Below are 26981 nucleotides of genomic sequence, written 5' to 3' on the forward strand. Positions count from 1 at the left end.
AAATGGGAGATAATGACTAAAATAATGTCTCTCAAAGCCACCCATACCTTACACCTCCAGCCGTTGGTGGGGATAGAGTCCATAGCCGGCTGCAAGCAGAAAGTGTGATAGCCTTTGTCGCACATATCGCAAACTAGCATTTTAGTGTCTTCTCCAGGCTCCCTGAAAGATAAAAGGACACAATCAATGTAAAATGTAAAAAAAATATTGTAATCTTAACTGAAAAATAAGCTTTGGTTAAAAAAAAAAACTGTTAACGGATTAACGGTAAACCCCTTGGTGAAAACTAATAAATCTAATGGGACATTTTAGGTCGTTTTTTTTTTCAATAAAATACTCTTAAAGGTGACATATCATGAAAATGGACGTCTTCTGTGTTTAAGTGCTATAATCCCCAGTGCAACTACCAACCCAGAAAATGTGAAAAAGGACAACCCAGTAGCTTTGTTTTGGTAAGCCTTTCTTTCTGCAAGCTTGTAAAAAAAAAAAAAATGAGCCATTCAGATTTTGCTCCCCCATGACATAGAAAGGGGATCTTATTATAATATTACCGCCCCTCAGTCTGCACATTTCCACCCACGGCACTGCCATTGTGTTTTCACCAGCGACAAAAGTGTACCAGTTCTAATATCATGGTGAAAGTTTATGCAAAGCATGCTAACTGCTCTGTTGTTGGCTGCACAGACGAGCACAGAACACTATTTTAAGTCCCAGCCTCAGAGGAAACAAGAGAGCAGTGGATTTATTGAATTATTTACTTAAATTACGCTGCTGACACACAGATCTAATATAAACATGCTTTCTTTTCCAGCTGTTTACCTTCACAGACATAACTGACTGTTTTTGTAACTCATGTGTGTTTTTAACATAAACTTGTGTGTATTTGCCAGTTTAAGCGCAATAAGACATGAAAGAGAACTTAGAACGTGATAGACGTGATAATCAAAACCATAATCTGATAATCTGTTTTTAGCAGAGTATCTGATGTATGAGCTTTAAAGGCACAGCCCTTATTCTGGAAAAGGGGGCATAAGCAGCTCATTTGCATTTAAAGAGATATGCACGAAAACAGCTTTTCTGCTTCTACTCAAAATAGCCATTTTCAAAATGATCTGTGGGGTATTTTAAGATGAAACTTCACAGACCCATTCTGGGGACACTTGAGACATATATTACATCTTGTAAAAAGGGGCCTAATAGGTCTTCTTTAAATTTACAGTATTTGGAAGTGTAAAAGAACAAGTCATTTTATTAAACATATAAAATATATCTTTTGTTTTTTTTGTAAAGCATTTTGAGGTTTGTATTTTTATTGCAATGACAATACATTTATTCAGATGATCATTCTGACAATTTACAGTGAAAAACCATAAATTCCCAGAATTCCCTGTGTGACACTTCACATATGATGTTTTTTCACTGAAATAACTTTCTTCTTTTTTTTTCTTAACAGTTATGTACATGACATTTTGCGTTACATCTTGTGTCATTAAATTATTGTTTATTTCATTATTTTAGTATCATATGTGTTACCGTGATTCTGTTTTGTGTGTGTATGACACCGTGTGCATCTGTTATATATTAATATTAACCTTGGTTTTTGAAAAAGCTATTTGTGATGAGTTTTGATTCATCATGTGGCTCTCTCATTACCACCTGCGTTTTTGGTAGTTGTCAGCATATCATAAAGGTACAAAACAGATTTTCAATGTCTTGGTATGTTAACATTATATCAGAGAATGAAATACAAGTTTTTATTGCAAATTAAAAACTCAATCCATAAAACCTAAAATGTTGCTACTGTATTTTTTTTTTTAGTTCCGGACAAATGCACAGCTGAATTTTTTTTAACACTGTATGTTACCTCACAAATTTTTATACAGCATGTAACTGAATGTGTCTAATTAGTGACTATACATTAAGGCCACATGAGACATGTGCAGGTGTCTTATTTATTCCACTGAAAAGCAAACTACTGCAACCTCAAAGGATGCATGAGCAAATAAAGATGAGCTATTGAGGATGGCTCTACAGGAATGAGTAACAGCGCAGGCACGCGGCACAGACTGGGGTGAACAAAAGCCAAAGCTTGGCTGCAACTCACTTGCATGTCTGACAGACTTTGCACTCGGGGCACTGCCAGCCTGCCCTCTTCAGAGGAGTGACACTGATGTCCAGACACATGCCGTGGTAGTGCAACCCACAGCTGGTGCAAAAAAGCTGGTCCAGGAGATCCCCGGGGCTGTCGCACAATATACAGTTCGCCTCTTCTTCATCTGAGAGAGAAAGAAAGATGAACGAAAAATCAGCGTTAACCTCATTTACCATTTAAATCCAAGCTTTGAGTGCACTATTTGTGTACTTTACATGACCTGATTCAATTTCCAATGATTTTTAAGTATTTAATGATATTAAATATCCAATATTGATAACAATTTAGAATGTTAAAACATTTATAATGTTACAATGTTCTATTTTCAAAATGCAGTTCTACTGAACACTCCATTCAGAGAATCCTAAGAAATAAAAACACCAAGGATGATTCTGAAGGATCATGTGACACTGAAGACTGGAGTAATGATGCTAAAAATTCAGCTTTGCATCACAGGCATTTATCACATTACACAATATAATAAAAATAGAAAACTGATTATAAATTGTAATATCATTTCACAATACGCCTGTTTTTATTGTATTTGTATATAAAAAGGTAGCCTTGAGATGTAGTCTTTCAAAGTCTCTTTTGAACTTTTCAATGGCAGTGAATTTGAATGAATTGTTTTGTTTCTCCTTTTGAACCGGGGTTTGGCATCTGAAGGTTTTTCTGGTACATCAAGGTCTTGCTTTGAACGAGTGCATAAAACACATTTTATAAGACCAAATAATAAAGAGGTTCTCACATTTGCTGACGGCCAGCTCAATGTGCTCTGTGCACAGGATAGAGCGCCTCCTGAAGTCCTGAAAGGTGCCGGCGGCCCCCGCGCAGGGGTAATGGTACGAGCGATCACACCCCTCCTCACAGCACTTGATGGATGCTCCAAGGCGCTTACAATATGCACAATGCTATAAAAGAAAAGAGTCACAACTGATGAGATGCTGACAATACACACACTGACACTAAAACATGTTAAAAGAGGGCCATCAATTATTTTAACACTGTCGACAGTCCTTAACTGAAACCTTACACATGCATTGACTGCTCGTCACATAATTAACATTCAATCTCAAAAGTCTGGCAACTAATATTAAACCAAACAAATCTATACAATGAGACATGAAAGCTGACAGTGTAATGCCTGTGGTCAGACTAACAGCTAGGGAGAGCTGTGACATAAACCACAATGATGATAGACTGACGGATGTGTAATTATCCCATCATGCCTGTAATCTCCCACAGACCACAGACGAGAGGGCCAATTCACAAAACGGTTGCGCCACTATTGTGTGCAGTATCTCAGCGACATGTATTGAAATTATGTCATCGTCATCCAGATGTGCAGTAAGTCAAGTGTGCTTTAAAGAGCAGATTCAGGTGTGTGAATGAGAATGATGCAGACAGGGTAAAGTACAGCAGATTGCAGTAATCTGCTGAATCATCCATAGAAATGCTCAGAAATGGCCTACATAATGAGAACTCTGCTGTGCAACAATAAGTTTGGGGTGTGGGGTCTTTTGGGAGGCCTTTATACAGATTTGCATAATTCCTTTAGTGAAATGGGAGTTAAAACAACACAGACAGCATGTGTTATCAGCAATAGTCCATAGTCTCGCCATACTCGAATCAAACTTATCAAACTCATATTCAATCATATTTAAATTCTTATTATATTTAAAAGTACATTTTCATTGCATTCCAACCATCCTTCTTTTCATGCTTTTTTAACAATCATGTTCTCAACAAAATATAGTATATATATTTATATTATACCTTAAAAACATCGGTATTCAGTACCAATATTTTCAATGTCAATATTGAATACCAATATTTCACAGAATTGCCACAATATTAAGGGCATATAATCTGAATAATATCTAGGCTACTTTACTTTTTTTAGTAAGTATTTAAATGGTGAAAAGTAGCATTTTCTATAAAAATAAAACAACAACAACAACAACAACGTCATTCTTATTATTTGTAGTATTATTTCTAAAACAGAATTTTGTGTATTAATATTGTAATGAGAGCTGCAAAACAATTAGTTGTAATTAATTTATTAAAAATAAAAGTATGTTTGCATACTATATGTGTGTGTACTGTGTATATTTATTATGTATATATAAATACACACACATACATGTATATATTAAAAATATGTTCGATTTATATGTAAAATATTTATTTTTATATATAAATTATATACAAGTGTTTACATGCAAATACATACAATACATACAAATATTAAAAAATATATATATACATATGTGTATTTATATATACACAAATACAATACATAAATATACACAGTACACACACATACAGCATACAAACATCAATTTTTTTAATCGATTAATCGCGACTAATCATTTTGCAGCTGTATTTGTAATACAACCGCTCTGTAAAATCATTTTTTAATATTTCAAAATAAAAATCTGCATTAAATGCTGTAATCTGTTACATTAACAGTAATTATGACATAATTATGTAATATACACTACCAGTCAAATGTTTTTGAACAGTAAGATTTTTCATGTTTTTTAAACAAGTCTCTTCTGCTCACCAAGCCTGCATTTATTTGATCCAAAGAACAGCAAAAACAGTACAATTCTGAAATATTTTCACTATTTAAAATAATTTTTTTGTATTTGAATATATTTTAAAATGTAATTTATTCCTGTGATTTCAAAGCTGAATTTTTTTGCACCACTACTTCAGTCACACGATCCTTCAGAAACCATTCTAATATGTGACCCTGGACCACAAAACCAGTCATAAGGTAAAATTTTACAAAACTGGGATGTATACAACATATGAAAGCTCAATAAATAAGCTTTCTATTGATGTATGGTTTGTTAGGATAGGACCATATTTGGCCGAGATACATCTATTTGAAAATCTGGAATCTGAGGGTGCAAAAAAATCAAAATACTGAGAAAATCACCTTTAAAGTTGTCCAAATTAAGTTCTTAACAATGCATATTACTAATCAAAAATTACATTTTGATATATTTATAGTAGGAATTTTACAAAAATTCTTAATGGAACATGATCTTTACTTAATATCCTAATGATTTTTGGCATAAAAGAAAAATCAATAATTTTGACCCATACAATGTATTTTTGCCTATTGCTACAAATATACCCCAGCGACTTAAGACTGGTTTTGTGGTCCAGGGTCACATATTCTGATTTGCTGCTCAAAAAAAGATTTTTTATTATTAGTAGTAGTAGAATTTTTCTCATGTTTCTTTGATGAATAGACAGTTCAGAAGAACAGCTTTTATCTGAAACAGAAATCTTTTGTAACAATATACAATGTATTTACATTTATTTGCAAAAATGTTTCTTGAACAGCAAATCAACATATTAGAATGATTTCTGAAAGATCATGTGACACTTAAGACTGGAGTAATGATGCTGAAAATGTAGCTTTGATCACAGGAATAAACTACATTTTAAAATATATTCAAATAGAAAGCAGTTATTTTAAATAGTAAAAATATTTAACAATATTACTGCTCTTGCTATATTTTGAATCAAATAAACGCTGGCCTGGTGAACAGAAGAGACTTCTTTAAAAAAACATTAAAAATCTTACTGTTCGAAAAACTTTTAAATGGAAGTGTATAAAACAAAAATCACACATTTTTTTAATTATTATAAAAAATTGAGAGTATTGTTATAAATTACTAAAACTATTATCAAATAGATTTTTTGTGTTAATTTGAATAAATAAAAAATATATATATCATCAAATTAAAAACTAAAATTAGAAAATTAATTAATATTAATAGAAAATGAAGCTAAAAGAAAATATCCACACAAAAAAAAAAAAAAGATTAAAATACACTACAGTGTGTCAACTTAATGTCAGAGTGAGAAAGCTCACCTGGTAATGGTGCTTTAGTACTTTGAAAATGAGTATTAAAACAGCTCTGAATATTTAGAATTGAAAAATCAAAATTTTTGACAACATTACTCACATATACCCTCATCAAGTACCTGCATCTGCCCACAGCTCTCAATAGCCACAGCCAAAATACAGCTGGTGCCCGCAAGACCTCCAACATCACACAAGAAAAAATGCTGTTTACAAAAACAACATCACTGTGGCCTGGATGCGAATTGCATAATCTTTCAAACCTGTACTACTCGTTAAATGATTCGTAATAAATATTCAGGGACAGCAAAAGCGCATAATTCCTCACTCATCTCAGCTCTACAGTGGCACATCATTAACTGACACCAGGCAAACTGAGCAACAAAGACATTACAGGTTATTCCGTGGGTCAGGTGATCTAACTGTACTCTTCCCTAATGTCAGGTTCCATTTGGCGTAAACTATAACTGTAACCCATAACAGCTTCCTGAAAACATGTACATATTTCCCTCTGAACACCAAGCCAATCTTCCTTTTTCTATCCGAATCGATCTATTCTGCGTCTCTGTCCATCGTCCTGCTTAATGAGCTGCTCTCCGAAACCAGCTGTCCACTAAAAGTCAAGCAACACCGCGAGACGAGTCCGGACGTGACGCGCCGTCAGCCCTCATGCTTACAGCTGCTCTCTGCATCTTTTTAACTGCGCATTTTGTTTTGCGCCTACAGTAAGTGGATTGCGATAAATGGAGTGCCGCGTGACTTACGCACATCCATCCACGGTTGATTCCACTCAGGAAATGTCAATCAGATGAGCCACCAACATTAACGTCAATTCACACACGTGCATTTATTCAGGTCTGAACTGGCATTTACTATTAAATGCAGCACTGCTGTTAATTCAGGGGATCAAATGGCGGAGCGCTATTAAGGAATGTGATTGGAGAGGGTCGCTGCACGGGGGGCGTTAAGTGATGAAGCCGATGACGCCGCAGCCCCTTTGAGTGCCGTGACCTTTTCTATTTCACAGCTGATCAGCGGCGACCTTTAGCAGTCAGTTAGATTCCTCCTCCAGTTCTAGCCTTTCACAGAAACACAGCAGCAAGGCCATACAAGTCAGCAGGTATATGAAGAAGCCCACAACCCTAGCAAGTGTCATTACCTCTTAAGCTCTTTGGCATATTTTGGATTTTGTACTGATTTCGGCATACCTGAATTTAAAACAGTGCCCTACTCACATACATTGGAGTAACTTGATAAACAGAACATACCTTTAATTTTAACACATGGGTGGAATAATTATATTTTTTCATAATTTTATGATAAACACAAATAAAAATCTGTTACACTTTAAAAGTAATAATGACATACACTCTTAAAAAAAAGGTTCTTCAATAAATAAATAAATATAACATAAATTCATAAATTACTATAAAATGGCCATTTATTAAAACTAAATTATATAAATAAATAAAACTAAATATGTTTTTGTTCATTTAAATAATTCAAATCAAATATACATTTTTTATGTAAAAAAAAATAAATCAGAAAAGCTGCTTTGACAACTAATTGGAGAAAAAAGTTGAATATGAAGTACTAAAATTATTAAAACTGAAATAAAAAAGCAGAAAAAAACCTGAAAATTATAATTACATAATTATGTATTAAATAAAACAAAAATAATAAATTACTATAAAATTACCAATTGTGTTATTAACTAAAACTTAAAATATTAAAATAGTTTTTGTTAAAACAAAAAAAGCTGAAATAAAATAAAATAAAAAGTTCTTAATAATTAAAAATGTTGACCTGGCAACATAAAATGTAAAAAATTAAGTTGAAGGTTAAGTACTACAACAATTTTAAAATAAAATAAAATAAAATAAAAGAAAGATAAAAAAAATATATATATTTTTTATAAGTAACAACAAAAGGCCAAACATATAACATATAATATAAAAACATAAAAAACAATAATATTAAAATATTAATAAATATTATAATAGTATACAAATAATACTAAAATAATTATTTTATTTTAAAATTACTTGTGATACATTTAATATATGGAATTTTGGAACTAAACAGGACCAGCTTAGATTATCATTGAATTGCTGGTCGACATGCACCAATACAAAACTGATGGTGAAAATGGTGAAAAATTCTACAATTGTATGCTAAATCAATAGGGGTGTAACGATATGCCCAGGTCACGATACGGTACGTATCCCGATATTGGGTTCACGGTCATGATATTTTGAACAAAAATTAAAACATGAAACTGAAAATCAAATAACAGATTTGTTTAAAAAAATAAACAAATTTCAATAACTTTCTTTGTTGTACATACAAGGTCACATTGCAAGGTTTAATAAAAGCCTTCTGTATTCAAATTAACAACTGAATAGGTCTGTCTGTCACTGAAAAAATTGTTAAATTTAACATGATAGTGTTAAAATTGTCAAGACGTCATTTTTTAAACTTGCGACGCAAGATTTAATGTATGTGCGAAACAGACGCGGTCTCGGGGTGAACGTAGTTGCAAACAACAAGGTCTCATTTTATTCTACAATAAACTAAATAAATAAAACGTAATGAAAATAGTATATGTGTTATTTGCTATTTATCATTTTATGGGACAATGAGTAGCATATATATATTATTAATACGCGTGACTGGAAAACCAAAATGCTGCCAGATGTCGGACTTATAAGAAGATGGGGCATCTTCAATTTCAGTTCCAGCCGAACTCATGCTGCTCTACTAATATTCAGTTTAAGCAATTTCTGCAACTGCAATGAAAGCACTCTGCTGTTGCAGAGTAGGACAAGTCGGCAGCTCAACCAATAGGATTGGACTGTCGTCATATCGTAAATGTATCGTCATCACTCTACGATACATATCGTAACATTTTTGCATCGCGAAATATCGTACTACAAAATATAGTTACACCCCTATAAATCAATAAAAATAAAATATATTTAAAAAAAAGTTTTAAATTGTTATTTTTTTCAATAATCAGAAAATTAAATTTGAGATTTACATTTAACAAGTGATATTAAATTATTCATTTAGTTATTGGTTTTTAAAGACCAACTAAGTTGGGACTACTAAGACGGTCTAAACATAAAAGATGATGTCTAAACAATGATCATGCACAATTAAATATCCAAAAAATAAGTGAAATAAAAAATACATGATATATTTATACAAAAAAAAAAAAAAAAAACTGTAACACCAGCAGATCAAAAACACAACATATTCTGGTGTTCAACTATGCTGGAAGCCATAAAGGGTAAAATCTTAAACCAGCTTCAGGAAAGATAGCTGTCGTTGATAAAATTAAAATACAGACACATTAAGGTCAATCAGCAAAAGAAAAAAAAACACTTTGGTGCAGCCATTAAGAGAGCTGAGTGTTTTGACCCTCATTTGCATAACCTTTCAAGCACTTCAGTGAGGTGATGTAATATTTGCATAAAGTTTACAGTCATTAATTTATTCACGAGTCCTCGCATGCTTCAGCCAAGATAACCGTCAGCTAAACCAAAGAGATCCCAGCATACCTCTGTGCTCCCTGAGTGGATGGCTTTGTCCACGTTTAGCAGTGATTGATCCTCCGCTTGACACACAAAATTTGACCACAACGCGCAGCTTTGATGAGCCCAGCACTGACCTGCAAAGGAAGGTGGACAAGGAGTCAGAAGATGGTATGGGAGCTTTAAAGGTAAAATGTCATCATTTATTCATGTCTGTTCAATCTTAAGTTCTTTTATCTGTTAAACACATACAATAATATACATTCTGCCTAAATCTCACAGGTTTGAAATGATCCTTTCTGGACAACATGGTAAAGACAGTTACTGGCAGAACAGCCATTCAAGTTCATTTTACTGGGCTAACAATTTCAGTTCCTCACCTCAGATGAGTGTGTTGTGTCTGACTACACTGTCTAGTTTCAGGTTGTTTCCTGACAAAAAAAAGCTTTCAGGCTGAGTCTTTTAACTTTTAACAATCATCATATGAACATATTAAAATTGATTTCAACAGCTTGATATAAAAAAAGAAAAATCTTTGTTTGTTTATAGAAATTGCACTTTGTTATATAAAGTTTTTTTTGCTGTTATTACTTACAAGAAACACTCTAAATTATAGTCTAGGCAACATCTTTTCTATAGTTAGATTTTCTCTGTGCCTTGGTAAAGTTTTTAACAAGTTTTTACCCGACTCATCAAAGAGTGTTCGGACGTCAATGCTGTCCGGCAGGCCGACGTGGCGGAGCTCGTCCCAGAATTTGCCTCCTCCTTCCTCGGCCCCGACACTGCAGGACAGAGACAGACTGATTACAGGTCATCCGGTTTAGTCTTATACCATATCATAACCAAGATTATCTGTTTGTCTGACCAATGGCGGATAGGGAAAAGTGACATTTTATTACCAGTTAAACAGAAATGTTGTAACCGACTAGTCGACTAAACACTATGGCCCGGTTTCGCAGACAAGGCTTAAGCCTAGTCCTAGACTAAAATGTAAGTCTGAGTTGTTTCAACTGAAATAAAATTGCACTGATTGATTTTAAAATATATCAGTGCCTTTGTTTTGTCTCAAGATGCACCCCAGTAATGTTTTTTTCTAAGCATGTTTATAAAAATTACTTAAATGTCCTAATTGAACTATGGTCTAATCCTGGCTTAGTCTAAGCCCTGTCTGGGAAACCGGGCCAATGTGTATATGTGATCCATTTGGAATACTTAAACTATGAAGTGATATCTCATCCAAACCAATTTTATTTGCCATTAAATGGTTAGAATTTACAATGCTGGCTGAATGACACTGCAAATTCACTTTCTTACAGTAGATGGCGCTTTTGCACAAGCAGAAATATAGCCCATGGTTACCCCTGTAAACAAAGCAGTGCTGTGCATGTAGACACTACTTTATTAGGCATTACATGGAGATAACATGAGAAAGTCAAAGAAAACTTTCTGAAGTCAGTCAGTTCCCATTCATTCTTAATGTTTCCCCCTTTAAACCGGTAAATTCACTCCCACACCTCGCTCATCTTCCAAGCGGACATTTCCTAGAGCCCGCAGGGAGTGACATGAAAAAAAATATCACTTTCATAATCTTAACTTTATACTTTATATTAAGGAGTATCATTGTCAAGTTTAATATTGCGAGATCTCGTGAAAGCTAGGTGAAATGACACTGTATTTATAGCAGATGCACTGCATTGTTCATTTTCCATGAGAAGGTAGTTTTTTTATCGAAAACAAAACTTAACAGTAATTTCATATTTACTGCCTTTTAAAAATTCAAGTACCATTCAAGTACCTTTACAGAAAAAAAATGGCTATTTTCAAGGGTTTTCAAGGACTTACATTTCAAAAAGTCAAATTCAAGTACTTCCAGCACTTTAACCCCTTAACTGTCACCCCCATTTTTTAAAATAGGCATGAAAGTGCACTATCCAAACTTCAATTGTTGTAATTCATGAACACTTTGGAATACAGATCTAAGGTTGGTCTCTTTTTAAAGAAGACAATCGGCAGATTATTGCAGAAGTGGAATTTTTTCAAAAAAATTAAGTATCAACAAATTATAGTAGTTTAAATTTACTGTAAACAAAATGCACTGTACAATTTTTATTATATTTATATAAAATACATATTTTACATAACAGGTTTTATCTTAAATTTGATATCAAATTGAAGCCTCACATCTAAATAAGTTATGTTCCAAATTTGAAGTTGATATGAAAAAAATTAAGGTCCCTGTCAAAGTTTGTTTAGGGCGTTATACCACAAACAGCCACCGGGTGCCATACAAATGCCATTTATATTTTTTCTGTCACAAAAGTCTAAATTTTTCTGAAAATTTTTATTCAATCACAAAATAACCACCAAATATGCAATCCTGAGACACAGACCTTTCCAATGATATGTTTTTTGTCAAGATTGTAAAAAGTTGTGATTCTAAAAGACCGTAATGCATTTTGTAATATGACACCGCTAAGGGGGAGGAGACCGCCAAATGATTTTAAAGTAACATTTCCATGGTAACGCAATGTCCAATTTCAAAATGGTTTTCACTGGATGATTCTTCAGCTTCTAAGCTTTCAAATGATATATAATTTATGATGGTCACTAAAAAATTTGATAGAGAAAAAGGACAACGGAAAAAAGAGCGCCAAGCGTCCCACAGGTGGGACGGTGACAGTTAAGGGGTTAAGCACCTTGTACGAACCCTGATACAACAATTTGAAAATCTGTAATCTGAGGGTGCAAAAAAATCTAAATATTAAGAAAAATCGCCTTTACAGTTGTCCAAATGAAGTTCTTAGCAATGCATATTACTAAGCAGAAATTATTTGATATATTTACGGTAAGAAATGTACAAAATATGATTACTTAAAAACCTAATGATTTATGGCATAAAATAAAAATAGATAATTTTGACCCACACAATGATTTTTTGGCTGTTGCTACAAATATACCCGTGCTACTTAAGATTGGTTTTGTGGTCCAGGGAAAATTTAGTTTTCCACAATAAATCATTAAAATGGCTACATTTGGTCTCGTTGACTAGCATCTCCAATGTCAGCTAGCAGCTGCAGTTCCATTTATTCCCTATTGAAAACGTTTTTTTTTGTTGTTTTTTTCTATTTGGTGACCTTAAAAAAAATCAAATGTTCCTATCTTTTGGCATATAAGAGATTTTATTACCATTCAAACATCCAAGTGCAAGTGTCATTGGTTAAATATGCCCTTCTCAGTACAGAAAAAGCAATTACATAAACAAGCTCTCACCAAAATGACTTGTTTGGATGTTGAGAAATCTGGGACGTCATATGGGCAAATAGATTTGCATATGACTGCCTTCAGAGCAAGACATTGACAAATAGTTAAACATTATCACACTATAGGGTTTGCCCACTGGCATTCAGTAAGCAGCCTGAAACCTTTTTACATCAGGCACAAGCATTGCATAGCATCATGTCAAAAGCCATTATAATCACTGACGTTTTCTATACTAGATACAATATACATTCAATTTCTGACATATTTCATGTACTTAAGCTACTTCCGACAACAAGATCAAGAGTCAAGCTACATCCAGTTTAAACAGCATGTTAGCATCTGTATGGTCTTCAGAAGGTTTTCAGCATCATCAACAAGTGGCCCCGGATTATGTTGGAGGATTGTATGTTTGTTCAGAGAATTTTATGACAGATTGTCTAGTTAATGAGGCATAGTGTAATAGAGAGTTTGCAAAGAAACGTTTGTTGAAAGATGAAGCAGCCAACTGTATTTTGTCTGACAACAGATAATGCTTCTTCATAACGCTTTTTCTTCAATGAAGAAGGTTTTATATGAATAACGCTTCAAAACACTTACTCACATGCAATAGTGAGGGGGCGTTAATACTGTTTCCCATGCAATTTACATTTTTTTTTTTTTTTTTTGCAAATATGTTACTTTTTTTGTGCAAATCCTTTAAAGGTTTAAATAAAACGAATCCACTTAATAACCTCTTTAATATACAGGTATGTTGACCAGGATTTTGGACCAATAAGACTGGCCTGTGGGCGGAGCTACTCAGCATGATGCGACTACAATAGAAACCATCAATGTTTTATTGCTCTGTGTTTGTCACAGTCATGACTGGTTTGGATAAAATCTCAGGATGCGCTTTGTCTTGTAACGCCTGGTTAGGACACGTTATTAGGAGAGGGTGTGTCAAAATTAACAAACCGATGATGATTCTTTTATTTAGTTTAATGGCAAGATTAACCATTAAATCAAGAGTAATGAGGGACTGTTTCTGTTGCGATAATAATAATAGTGCGACCACACTGCCACAGAAAACAAGTAACACAACATCAGATATGTGATTTTCCAAAATATGTTCCCATTGAATGTAGAACATTTACAGAACCTTTCAATGGTCTGGCATCAGTTCTTTTTCTTGCAAAATATGCTACAATGTCAGTCTGCCAAATATCAAATTAGATCACCCAACTGCATCCAAGTCCAATTAATCCCTAAATAAACGGTCTCTGGTTGCTCTGCCTTTAAATTTCTGCCACTAATAATGGAATAAACAGTGCAAAACACTGAAATTGGTCATTTGTTTTTCTGCACCAGCTTTCATTAATTAATACACAAATATTACAAAATATTTTTGCTAACACCTAAAAATGCTTTAGCTAGATAAGTAACAGTCACTTGGGTAAATTTAGTTCAAACTAAAATCATAACAAAACAGTTGCAAAATGTTAATTATTTTAACAAAATAAGTAAAATCATACAAAATGCATGTTATTATTTATTTACTACTGACCTGAATAAGATATTTCACATAAAAGATATTTACATATAGTCCACAAATGAAAATAATAGTTACATTTATAAAAATGACCCTGTTCAAAAGTTTGCATCCCCTTGATTCTCAATACTGTGTTCTTACCACAATTATCCACAAGTGTGCTTTTTTTGTTCACTGATAGTTGTTCATGAGTCCTGTGTTTGTCCTGAACAGTTGAACTGTCTGCTGTTCTGCAGAAAATCCTTCAGGTCCCACAAATTCTTTGGTTTTCCAGCATTTGTATGTATTTGAACCCTTTCCAACAATGACTGTATGCTTTTGAGATCCATCTTTTCACACAGAGGACAACTGAAGGACTCATATGCAACTATTACAGAAGGTTCAAAAGCTCACTAATGCTTAAGAGGGTAAAACCATGCATTAAGAGCCAGAGGGTGTAAACTTTTGAACAGAATGAAGATTTGTATATTTTTCTAAATGAATATATATATCCAAACAAAATACATGCTAACTAAAATGGAAAACTTACTCAAATGTACTTAATATTAAATTATTTAATAGATTTGTATAACTAATTGTTTCTTTTCAGTTCTTCAAGAGCTTAATATCCTATTAACATGTTACTGTATTATATAAACATTTTGTTTTTATGTGACGTAATAAAATAAATAAATACTGTCTATACATTTTTAATGTAAAATAAACATATTTTAATTTAACATTTTTTGTAATGCCTATTCAATGATTATTCATCTGTAAATTATCTATAAATTATGCATGTCTGTAAATGATCTATATTTAGGCTTTTTAACTAATTATGATGATATATATGAAAGTGTGGTTGATTCAATCTTAATTAATAAGTTCATATCATGTATTTAATTCAATCAAAATGTTTCCAGGCCCTAATTTTTTTTACAGCTTATTTAACAGACTGAGATGAATGTGTACATGCTCTCTAACTGCTGGCTCTCTATCATGAGCCACCGGCACCAGGAGAGTGTTAATTTATTCTTGACATTCAGGCACTGGAGGGGTTTGACTCACAGCCATTTTAATTTAGGTGTGGGATGGTGCTGATTGATTAACCACTTACACAGAAATGACTCATCGTAAATACATCATGGGACAAAAACGCATCCATCACAGCCTGGTGCATCTCATTACACCCCTCCTCTATCCACCTGCTGGGACGGCTGACATATACGAGGGGTCAGCGGTGATTTCAAACGCAGCGTGCGCTGCTGACTGACATTCTGAGTAATCCCACGACAATAGACGGGAATGATACGAAATATAATTTCTGAGAACAACGTGCCGTATTATTTCACCTAGTACTACTCATGCTGTATAAACAAATGGGGTTTCATGCTATTTTGGATAACCTAACAAAGCAATTAAATGATGTACACTAGCCAACAATCATGGAAACCAACACAAACAAACATGTTTCAACAGATGTCAGTATAACTACCATGCAGTGTTGGAAATGTGTAAGGTGCTTCATGTGGCCTGCCACATTTTCTTGTTTGTACCACAGAAGATATATATATATATTAGGGGTGGGCATAGATTAATTTTTTTTAATCTAGATTAATCTAGATTAAATCTTGGAATTAATCTAGATTAATCTAGATTAAAATGGCTAATTTGAATTCTGCTGAAGGCATTCAGAATATGTGTGCTACCCAAATAATGACTAAAAGTAGGCTAAGTCTTTGTGAATGGATCATAAAGTTCATAAAGCTGTTCTATGATAATTTGTTGATGAAAATAAATTATGTTCAATTAGATGTACTTGTGTTTATTAACTAACTAACAATGAAATTATTTTTTCTACCTATTAGATTGTGTTTTTTTTAACGTCAACACCTACCCAACCCATTACATGTTACACCGTACTTTTATTTTGACAGGTTGCCGTGAAGTTTCTGTGTATACGGTATGATATGATGCTAGTTTTCTCAAATGAAACGGTAAAAGTGACACTCACAGCAGTTTGGGAGATTGAGTTTATCTGTTCATGTGAGATGAAAATGCCAAAAATTACTGGGAGCGTCACGTGTGTTTCAGTATGCGTGTAGTAAAAGCTCGTCTCCATCATTCATACATACAGCTAGGCAAACGGAACATATCGGATTCACATTAAAACGGTCTTTTTGCATTTCAGTTTTCACATACACTAGTCCATATCGCGATTTGAATTAAGTGACAGACCAACATTTGATTTATGAATCCAAAAAACGACGAATTTACGTGGCATTTCGCTATAGTAGATTCGGTTTTTATGAATGGAGGACGACGTGATCCCGTCTGTGTTTTGGCGGAGGAGACTTAAACGCACGACCATATTCTACAGTCTTCGGTATACATCCTATCAAGGTGAAAGTCATCATAGCTTGCGTAGTTTAGACCCAGCTCCCAACCCAGATTTGAGAATAGATTAACGGCGATATTTTTTTTATCGCACGATAAGAGTTTCACATTAACGCAGCACGTTAACGCCGATAACGGCCCACCACTAATATATATATATATATATATATATATATATATATATATATATATATATATTAGGGCTGTCAATCGATTAAATTTTTTAATCGCGATTAATCGCATGGTTGTCTTGAGTTAACTCGCGATTAATCGCACATTTTTATCTGTTCTAAATGTACCTTAAATTAATACTTTTTAAAGTTTTTAATACTCTAATCAACATTGGCATGGACAAATATGGATGCTTTAAGCAAATATGTGTTTATTATCAGTGAAACCATACTTGACTAGACTTACTTGTTTCAAATGTCATAGATGTTTTTCAAATAACTTGTTCATGTCTATTAGACACATGAAAAAAGAACATAGAAACACCAGGTTCCCATAACTTCTCTTTCTTTGCACTGAGCAATTTACTTACACAAGCCTGTTTACATTATTTGCAGGACAGGGCAGCTCACTTCTTCTGAACATGCAAAATCTACATTTATTATTACATTTGTTTGCTTCTCGGTGCCCACATACTGTAATTTAATGCAGCCAAGTTCTCAACAAAACTGTTTCCATTGTTTTGATTTAATATTTCTGTTATCAGACAACCAAAGTAATATGAAATAATGACTGAAAAAAATCCTGAATTATGATCATGATTCAATCACTGAAAAGAATCATTTACCGGCATCTGGACACTATTCATTTCATTATTATTGCTGTTTTTAACTTCCTGTATGAATGCCTTCAGGATCACTTTTTAGGAGTTTAGCCATTTAAAGTTATTTGATCCCAAAAACCTGCTTCTTTTATGTTTTAATGTATTGTTTTGGTTATAATGTACTGATTGGAGAGCCTGGTCTCATGCAAATGCGCACTAGCACGACTTTCTGTTTCTATTTGGCGTGCTATTAATAAGCTAAAATTAACTTTGGCGTGCATATGATGTAGCCGTTTTACGGCTTTACGCATCAACCCCACAGCAACAATCCTAACGTAGCTCGACTCCGCTTGCATTCATTAAATATGCCAGAAGTGCCAGTGTACCTGCGTACCGGCCCACTTCAAGCACTGGAAGCAACATAATTTCTGGTTTAACTGAAAGCGCTGCTTCACTGCCGCTCGCTGAACAGAGCAGACGCAGATATAAAGAGAGGGAGGTGCGCGCGCATTGGGAGACCTCACGCACGTTCAGCAAAACCGAAGAGCCTTATGTATTGTTGCTAGACACTTTTCGCTAGGTTGCCAACATTGTGCATCCATTTCTTTAACTATGGGCTAGGTAGTGGGTCAAACAGAAAATGCGCGCTGCGTTAATCGCGCGTTAATAAAATTAGTGCCGTTAAAATGAATTTGCGTTAACGCGCTATTAACGCGTTAATTTTGACAGCCCTAATATATATATATATATTGATCATTACACTTTATAGTTAATTATTGTTAACAAAAGCAACAATTTTTTTAAATAAAAAGAAATTAACACACTCTAACAAGGAACAATACTATTCTACAGCTTTTATCAATCTTAATGTTACAAATGGACTCATATTGCAAAGTGTTACCATTACATCAACAATCAAGCTAAAGATGGATCTTTAAATATCTATACAAAATCAACTATCGGTGCCGATTAATCGGCAAAACCGATACATCAGTCGACCTCTATAAATTAGTACATCGAGCAGGACATCCGAAAGCTCGCCTATGATTCATCAACCGCAAATATGGCTTATCATTTAAAATATGTAAGTAGTAGTTACTTTACATGACAGCTAAATCTAATGTTAATCTAGAAAAATATGCGGAGTTTGGAAGCTGAATAGTGGCGCAATTACTGCATGACAGATGGAGGCGCTGGTGCAGTCACTTGCTCTTAGGGTGTGTATACACTTTTTTTGTTTGATTCGATTTTGTTAGTGCGGTTCATTTGAATAAGTGTGAACGCTGCCATCTGAACCCTGGTGTGACCAAACACTGTAAAATAAAATTCCAGGACTTTCTAGGACTTTTTCAAGCACTATTTTTTTTAATTTTCTAGGACTTCAATTAGAGATCTCACTTACAAAAAAAAAACTAAAAAAAAAAATATTTGAGAAACCGCTCCAAAGTCCAGATCTGAATCAAACGATTCGCAATTCACTCTCCTAGGTTCCGATCTAAAGCAAAAAATTTGCGAACCCGCTCCGAAGTTCCGAACTAAATTAAATCATTTGCAATCCATGCTCCGAAGGCCTGATCTGAATGATTCACAAACCATCATTTCAGATCAGGACATCATCATTCATGATACATGCTCCAAAGTCTCGATCTGAATCAAATTATTTGCAATAGGCAAAGATCCGAACTAAATAAATTGATTTGCGATACACAAAGTCAAATGAATCGTGAACCCCCTCCGAAGTCCAGATCTAAATCAAATGATTTGCAATATGCGATTTGAAGGCTGATTTGAATTAAATGATTCACGATTCGTGATTAACTCTCCTAGGTTCCGATCTAATGCAAAAAATTTGCGAACCCGCTCCGAAGTTCCGAACTAAATGAAATCAATGCGATCCACGCTCCAAAGGCCCGATCTGAATAATGATTCACAAACCATCATTTTAGATCAGGACTCATGATTTGTGATACATGCTCCAAAGTCCCGATCTGAATCAAATTATTTGTGATATGCAAAGTTCCGAACTAAATAAATTGATTTGCAATGCACAAAGTCAAATGAGTCGCGAACCCACTCCGAAGTCCTGATCTAAATCAAATGATATGCGATTTGAAGGCCCAATTTGAATTAAATGATTCACGATTCGTGATTAACTCTCCTAGGTTCCGAACAAAAGCAAAAGCTTTGCAAACCCGCTCCGAAGTTCCGATCTAAATTAAATCATTCACGATCCAAAGTTCTGAACAAAATAAATTGATTTGTGATATGCAAAGTTCGGATCTAAGTCAAATGATTTGGGAACCCCCTCCAAAGTCCTGATCTAAATCAAATGATTTGCGATATGCGAATTGAAGGCCCAATTTGAATTAAATGATTCACGTTTCACGATTCACACTCCTATGTTCCGATCTAAAGCAAAAGATTTGCGAACCCGCTCTGAAGTTCTGTTCTGAATCTAATTGTTCGTAATATGCAAAGTTCTGAACTAAATAAATTGATTTACGATACGCAAAGTTCGGATCTAAGTCAAATGATTCGCGAACCCCCTCCAAGGTATGCGAACTGAAGGCCCAATTTGAATTAAATGATTTGCGATTCAAGTTCCGATCTAAATGAAATCATTCGCAATCCACGCTCTGAAGGGCCGATCTGAATAATGATTCACAAAACATCATTTCAGATCAGGACTTATAATTTTTGATACATGCTTTAAAGTCCCGATCTGAATCAAATTATTTGTGATATGCAAAGTTCCGGACTAAATAAATTGATTTGCGATATGAATCGCGAACCCACTCCGAAGTCCTGATCTAAATCAAATGATTTGCGTTATGCGATTTGAAGGCCCGATTTGAATTAAATGATTCACGATTTGCGATTCACTCTCCTAAGTTCCGATCTAAAGCAAAAGATTTGCGATCCACGCTCCGAAAACCCGATCTAAATAATGATTCACGAACCATCATTTCAGATCAGGATTTAGGAGCACGGATGGCAAATCATTCAATTTGCGGAATGATTTAAGAACCTGCTCTGAAGTTTCGATTTAAATCAACTGATTTGTGATACGCGCTCTGAAATCCCGTTCTGAATCAAATTATTCGTAACATGCAAAGTTCTGAATTAAATAAATTGATTTGTGATATGCAAAGTTCGGATCTAAGTCAAATGATTTGCGAACCCCCTCCAAAGTCCTTATCTAAATCAAATGATTTGCGATATGCGAATTGAAGGCCCGATTTAAATTTAATTGATTCGCGATTCACGCTCCTAGGTTCGGATCTAAAGCAAAAGATTGGCGAACCCACTCCGAAGTTCAGATCTAATTGAAATCATTCGCGATCCACACTCTGAAGGCCCGATCTGAATAATGTTTCACGAACCAGAATGATTTAAGAACCTGCTCTGAAGTTTCGATCTAAATCAAATGATTCATTAACATTAACATTAGTTAACTACTTTAGTTAACATGAAAAGAATGAACAATACTTCGACTGCATTTATTAATCTTAATGTAAATTTCAACATTTGCTAATGCATTATTAAAATAAAAATTTGTGTTTTAACATTAGTTAATGCACTGTGAATTAACATGAATAAACAATAAACAATTGTATTTTTATTATGTGATGTTAACAAGGATTATTAAACAAATAAATGTATTGTTTATTGTTTGCTCATGTTAGTTAATACATTAAGTAATGTTAACAAATGACACCTAATTGTAAAGTGTTTCCGAATTTTCTTTTGATTTTTCAAACTATTTATCACAAGGTTATAATATTTTTTCCCAAAAGAAAGAAGAGAGACAACTTAATTTTCTTTCATGCTGCTGCAAATGAACCAAGCCTCCATAGATTGTCTTAAAATGGTCTTTTCCACTATCATGCCTCACTACTCCACATTCAGACCTGCTGCTCTTAATGCGGCCCACAGATGACAAAGCTCAGCAGGGCTGGTGGAGCGCCAACATCAGACTGGCAGCACATTACGTCACACGGGCCCCTGGGAGACGGCTGATTGGCTCCAAAGAGCCAAGACAAATTAGGCAGCTGTGCGAGAGAGCAGGGAGAGGGCCCTTTGTTGGGCTGAGCGCACGCTGGGGCCGGCGTCTCACATCTCGCTCTGTGACTCCCAATAGCTGCAGGGTAATGATCAGCTCGGGGAGAGTGCTCTCAGAGAGCCACATATGAAAAGCAAACAGCCAACAGCCATGCGCGTGATCACACCTTTGTGAATGAAGAACAGGCCATAGGATTTACATCTATCTGGTTATTTAACGTAAACGATATCGCTATAGCACTATGCCATTACATGTAGCTCAAACATGGCATTTGTTTATTGATTAAACATAAAATACACAAAATACAGGCTAGATTTTGTGCATAACGTAGAGGACAACATAAATGGACATGGACAATTTATTTTAGGTACATATATATATATATATATATATATATATATATATATATACTTATACTATATACAGTACTATATACTATATATATATATATATATATATATATACTTTTATATATTCATTTTATTGAGCAAGGATGCATTAAACTGATTAAAATGGCAATATTATAAAGGATTATAAATATTTAAAACAATTCAATTAAATAATTTCTATTTAAAATTGATCCAAAGTGACAATTAAGACGTCTCATAAAGATTTACACATTTTTAAAAATAATTCAATTAAATAATTTCTATTCAACATTGATCCAAAGTGACAAAAAATACGTGTTTTAAAAGATTATAAATATTTAAAACAATTCAATTACATAATTTTAATTTAAAACTGATCAAAAGTGACAAAAATTACATATTATAAAGGATTATAAATATTTAAAATAATTTTATTCAATAATTTCTATTTAAAATTGATCTAAAGTGACAATAAAAACGTATTATATGAGATTACAAATAGTTAAAATGATTCAATTAAATAATTTCTATTTAAAATTAATCAAAAGTGACAATAAAGACGTATTATAAATAGTTAAAAAAAATTAAATAACTTATATTTAAAATAAATGCTGTTACTTACTATTTATAAAAAAAAAATCCTGAAAAAAAAGGTGTATCACGTTTTTTTTACAAAATATTAAGCAGCACAACTGTTTTTAACATTAATAACAATAATAATAATAATTCCTTGAGATATTAGAATGATTTCTGAACGATCATAGGACACTGAAGATGGAGTAATAATGTTGAAAATTCAGCTTTGGTCGCAGAAATAAATTACATTTTAAAATATATTTGAGAGAATATTTGAAATGTTCTTCAAAAAAAATGCAACCTTATTTAGCATGAGACTGTGAATCTGTGAAGAGCAGTATACTACTAAAACTAACAGAAGCGTACTATAATCATATCATAGCTTTAGGAGACACTGCACCACTCCAATATGCTTTAAATTAAAGTATGTGGGACAAATAAGCATTGCCATTTGCTGAGACGACGCAGCGGGTCACTTTAGGACAGATGCCGTGTTTGCTTCACATGAGTCTGTCTCCAGGATATTAAGCAAAAACACACACATACTAGAGCACTGAGTGCAATTTTCAACTGGAATGATCCGTATTCAAACAGTCTCTGCCTGAAATTTCATCCAGATGAGGATGATTCAACCAGTGACGTCAGATATCAGCGCCCCGCTGCCTGTAACAGGCCTACCGTTCAGAAGAGCCCTTATGAAAGCACACACACACGCACGCACATCCTTTGGCTCGTGTAACGCTCTCCTCTCTCTAACAATGGCCCGTACCATCCGATCTATTTCAAAGAGGCTGGCTGGAAAAACCCTGCTAATTTAACTAAGCTCATTTAAACATTAAACTACACATCACAGCCCATATCATACAACAGCTTTACTCTCAGCCAATCAGCTTACCTCTCTGGGCCCCTGTGCCTCCCTGATTGGCTGGCAGCCCCACTCTTGTCGTCACGGTCGTGGCCCTCCTCTGCGGAGGATTGTGGGACTGGAGGGTCGTATCCGGGCGTGACCCTGAATGGCTTCAGATCCCCCTGGCCCAACAGGCTTCGACCACCACAGTAACAGAAGGCACAGAGCTGTTCGCTGTGGGGAGACGAGAGGAACGCGGTTAGCCAGCGAAACAAGATGGCACACATTACAGTTCTCTAATGGGTTTGAAGGAATGTTTCGGTTAAATGCTGAACGTTCCTTTAACCCTCAAAGATCTACCTCAAAGATTTAAAAGTTGCAACATTTGCAATACAAAATCTATTTTTACTCAGTATATAACATATAAATAACATATTAGTCAAAATCTGCTAAGAGTTAACAATAATACAACGTGCTTAAAAAAAAATTTGTTTGTTTTTTACAACATGATTTGCTTTTTTTGATATAAAAGCTCAAAAAACTATTTGCCGAAGCTGAATGTAACATTTTTTGACTACCTCTGAGTAACGTAGATTATTAAGCCATGAAATAAACTTAATTCTGAAAAATAAGTACAGTGGCTTTATGTACAAAGTTTGGGAACCCCTTGAAGAATCTGTGAAAATGTGAATAATTTTAACAAAATAAGAGAGATCATACAAAATGCATGTTATTTTTTTATTTAATACTGTCCTGAGTAAGATATTTTACAGAAAAGATGTTTACATATAGTCCACAAGACAAAAAAAAAAAAAAGCTGAAATTATTAAAATAACCGCCTTCAAACGTTTGGGAACCCTTGGTTCTTTATGTGTGGTTACCTGAATGATATAAAACTGTTGTTTTGTTTTATAATGGCTGTTTATGAGTCCCTTGTTTGTTCTGAACAGTTAAACGAAGCACTGTTCATCAGAAAAATCATCCAGGTCTTGCAGATTCTTCAGCATCTTTTGCATATTTGAACCTTTTCCAGCAGTGACTGTATGATTTTGAGATCCATCTTTTCACACTGAGGGCGATCGAGGGACTCAAACACAACTATTAAAAAACGTTTAAACATTCACTGATGCTTCAGAAGGAAACATGATGTATTAAGCGGGGGGTGAAAACTTTTGAACAGGATGAAGATGTCCAGATTTTTCTTATTTTTCTTAAGATACTTGCATGTTTCCCAGAAGACAAATTAAGCACAAATTTACCTTGACCTTTAAATTCAAAAGTTTTCACCCCCGGCTCTTAATGCATCATGTTTCCTTCTGGAGCATCAGTGAATGTTTGAACCTTTTTTAATAGTTGTGTTTGAGTCTCTCAATTGTCTTCAATGTGAAAAGATGATTTTCAAAACCATAGTCACTGCTGGAAAGGGTTCAAATATGCAAAAGATGCTGAAAAACTGAAAAATCTGCAGGACCTGGAGGATATTTCAGAAAAACAGTGCTCAGTTTAACTGTCGTAGATCATCCAGGTAATCACACACAGTATAAGGGTTCCCAAACTTTTGAAGGGGTTTATTAATAATTGCAGCAATTTTTTTTTTGTCTTGTGGACTATATGTAAACATCTCAAACTCAAAATGCAAACATAGTTCAGACTTCATGTGCATTATCATGCCTCTCAAAAACTAAGACTGGCTTGGTTGGAATATTAGAACTAAAAACATTGACATAACACACTTATTAACGTCAATCACTTCACTGAATGTTTGCAGGCCTAAGAAATAAATAATTATTACCTTATGATTCATGTGTTTTTAAATTCACGTCATTTTAATATTACAACATCAATGTCTTTCAAAAAATAATGTGCATAATACATGCTAATATATTTACAAGCAGAGTACACGCATTTAAAATGTTGTTTAATTTTTCAGTAAAAGTTGATTGATGTTGACACTACGCATTTCTTTAAAATGTATTTAAAATAGTGGTGGGCCGTTATCGGCGTTAACGTGCTGCGTTAACGTGAAACTCTTATCGTGCGATAAAAAAAATATCGCCGTTAATCTATTCTCAAATTTGGGTTGGGAGCTGGGTCTAAACTACGCAAGCTATGATGACTTTCACCTTGATAGTTTAACGCGGATGTATACCAAAGACTATAGAATATGGTCGCTCGTTTAAGTCTCCTCCGCCAAAACACAGACGGCTCGCGTCGTCCTCCATTCATAAAAACCGAATCTACTATAGCGAAATGCCACGTAAATTCGTCGTTTTTTGGATTCATAAATCAAATGTTGGTCTGTCACTTAATTCAAATCGCGATATGGACTAGTGTATGTGAAAACTGAAATGCAAAAAGACCGTTTTAATATGAATCAGATATGTTCCGTTTGCCTAGCTGTGTATGTATGCATGGTGGAGACGCGCTTTTACTACACGCATACTGAAACACACGTGACGCTCCCGGTAATTTTTGGCATTTTCATCTCACATAAACAGATAAACTCAATCTCCCAAACTGCTGTGAGTGTCACTTTTACCGTTTCATTTGAGAAAACTAGCATCATATCATACTGTATACACAGAAACTTCTCGGCAACCTGTCAAAATAAAAGTACGGTGTAACATGTAATGGGCTGGGTAGGTGTTGACGTTAAAAAAACACAATCTAATAGGTAGAAAAAATAATTTCATTGTTAGTTAGTTAGTAAACACAAGTACATCTAATTGAACATAATTTATTTTCATCAACAAATTATCATAGAACAGCTTTATGAGCTTTATGATCCATTCTCAAAGACTTACTTTTAGTCATTATTTGGGTAGCACACATATTCTGAATGCCTTCAGCAGAATTCAAATTAGCCATTTTAATCTAGATTAATCTAGATTAATTCCAAGATTTAATCTAGATTAAAAAAATTAATCTATGTCCACCCCTAATTTAAAAATTTGAAAAATAAAAATAAAACACTTCTGGGTGTCCTGTATCACTATCATAAGTGACTGCCAAGATTATACCATATTTTTGTTTCGTTTTTTCTATAAAATTGTAATTAAAAACATCCAAGTGTACAGACGCTTTATAGACTTTCATAGACATTAGACAAGAGCACAAGCTTTCTAGAAATTGATGATTTCATGTTTAATGAAAACTATAATATTTATTTTAAAAAATTAAAGTATTAAAAATGATTATAAAATTTAAAAAAAACAAAAAAAAAACACAGTGGGTCTTAATGGTCAATTTTCCCCCCACAGATTCACACAAACAGAGCCTATTCAGTAAATGATTTTAAATGCACACGAAAACACAGATTCTGTCATCAATTACTCATCTTCATGTCATTCCAAACCCCTAAGAACATACTTGGCAAAGACAGCAATGAAACGTAATTTCCTCATTACCTTCTCCTGGAAAGTTACCAGGACAAATCCCATTAGCTGTTCTTACAACATAAATCTCTTATCACTGTTGATTGCAAATAAATATGCTATTTGTAATTATGTTTTCTGTGTATTACGCACCATTTTACATATGTACCCCTCCTCACTAACGGACTTCTTGAAAGCATTCACTTGTTCACTACAATTTGGAACGCTCTTCAAATGACGTC

At 34.0% G+C, this 26981-nt stretch overlaps 1 protein-coding gene across 1 annotated transcript in view; it reads right to left on the reverse strand.

Moving 5' to 3' along the window:
- kmt2cb (lysine (K)-specific methyltransferase 2Cb) overlaps positions 1–26981 on the reverse strand; it is a 142418-nt gene that overhangs the window by 87344 nt on the left and 28093 nt on the right. The window contains exons 5-10 of the mRNA XM_073849472.1: positions 23414–23599; positions 10259–10356; positions 9602–9711; positions 2901–3063; positions 2105–2276; positions 48–162 (exon numbers count right to left, since the gene is read on the reverse strand). Of these exons, the coding sequence (XP_073705573.1) occupies positions 48–162; positions 2105–2276; positions 2901–3063; positions 9602–9711; positions 10259–10356; positions 23414–23599 (844 nt within the window). The remainder of the gene's footprint in view (positions 1–47; positions 163–2104; positions 2277–2900; positions 3064–9601; positions 9712–10258; positions 10357–23413; positions 23600–26981) is intronic.

The sequence above is a fragment of the Garra rufa genome, chromosome 10, assembly GCF_049309525.1.
Source record: "Garra rufa chromosome 10, GarRuf1.0, whole genome shotgun sequence".
NCBI lineage: Eukaryota > Metazoa > Chordata > Actinopteri > Cypriniformes > Cyprinidae > Garra > Garra rufa.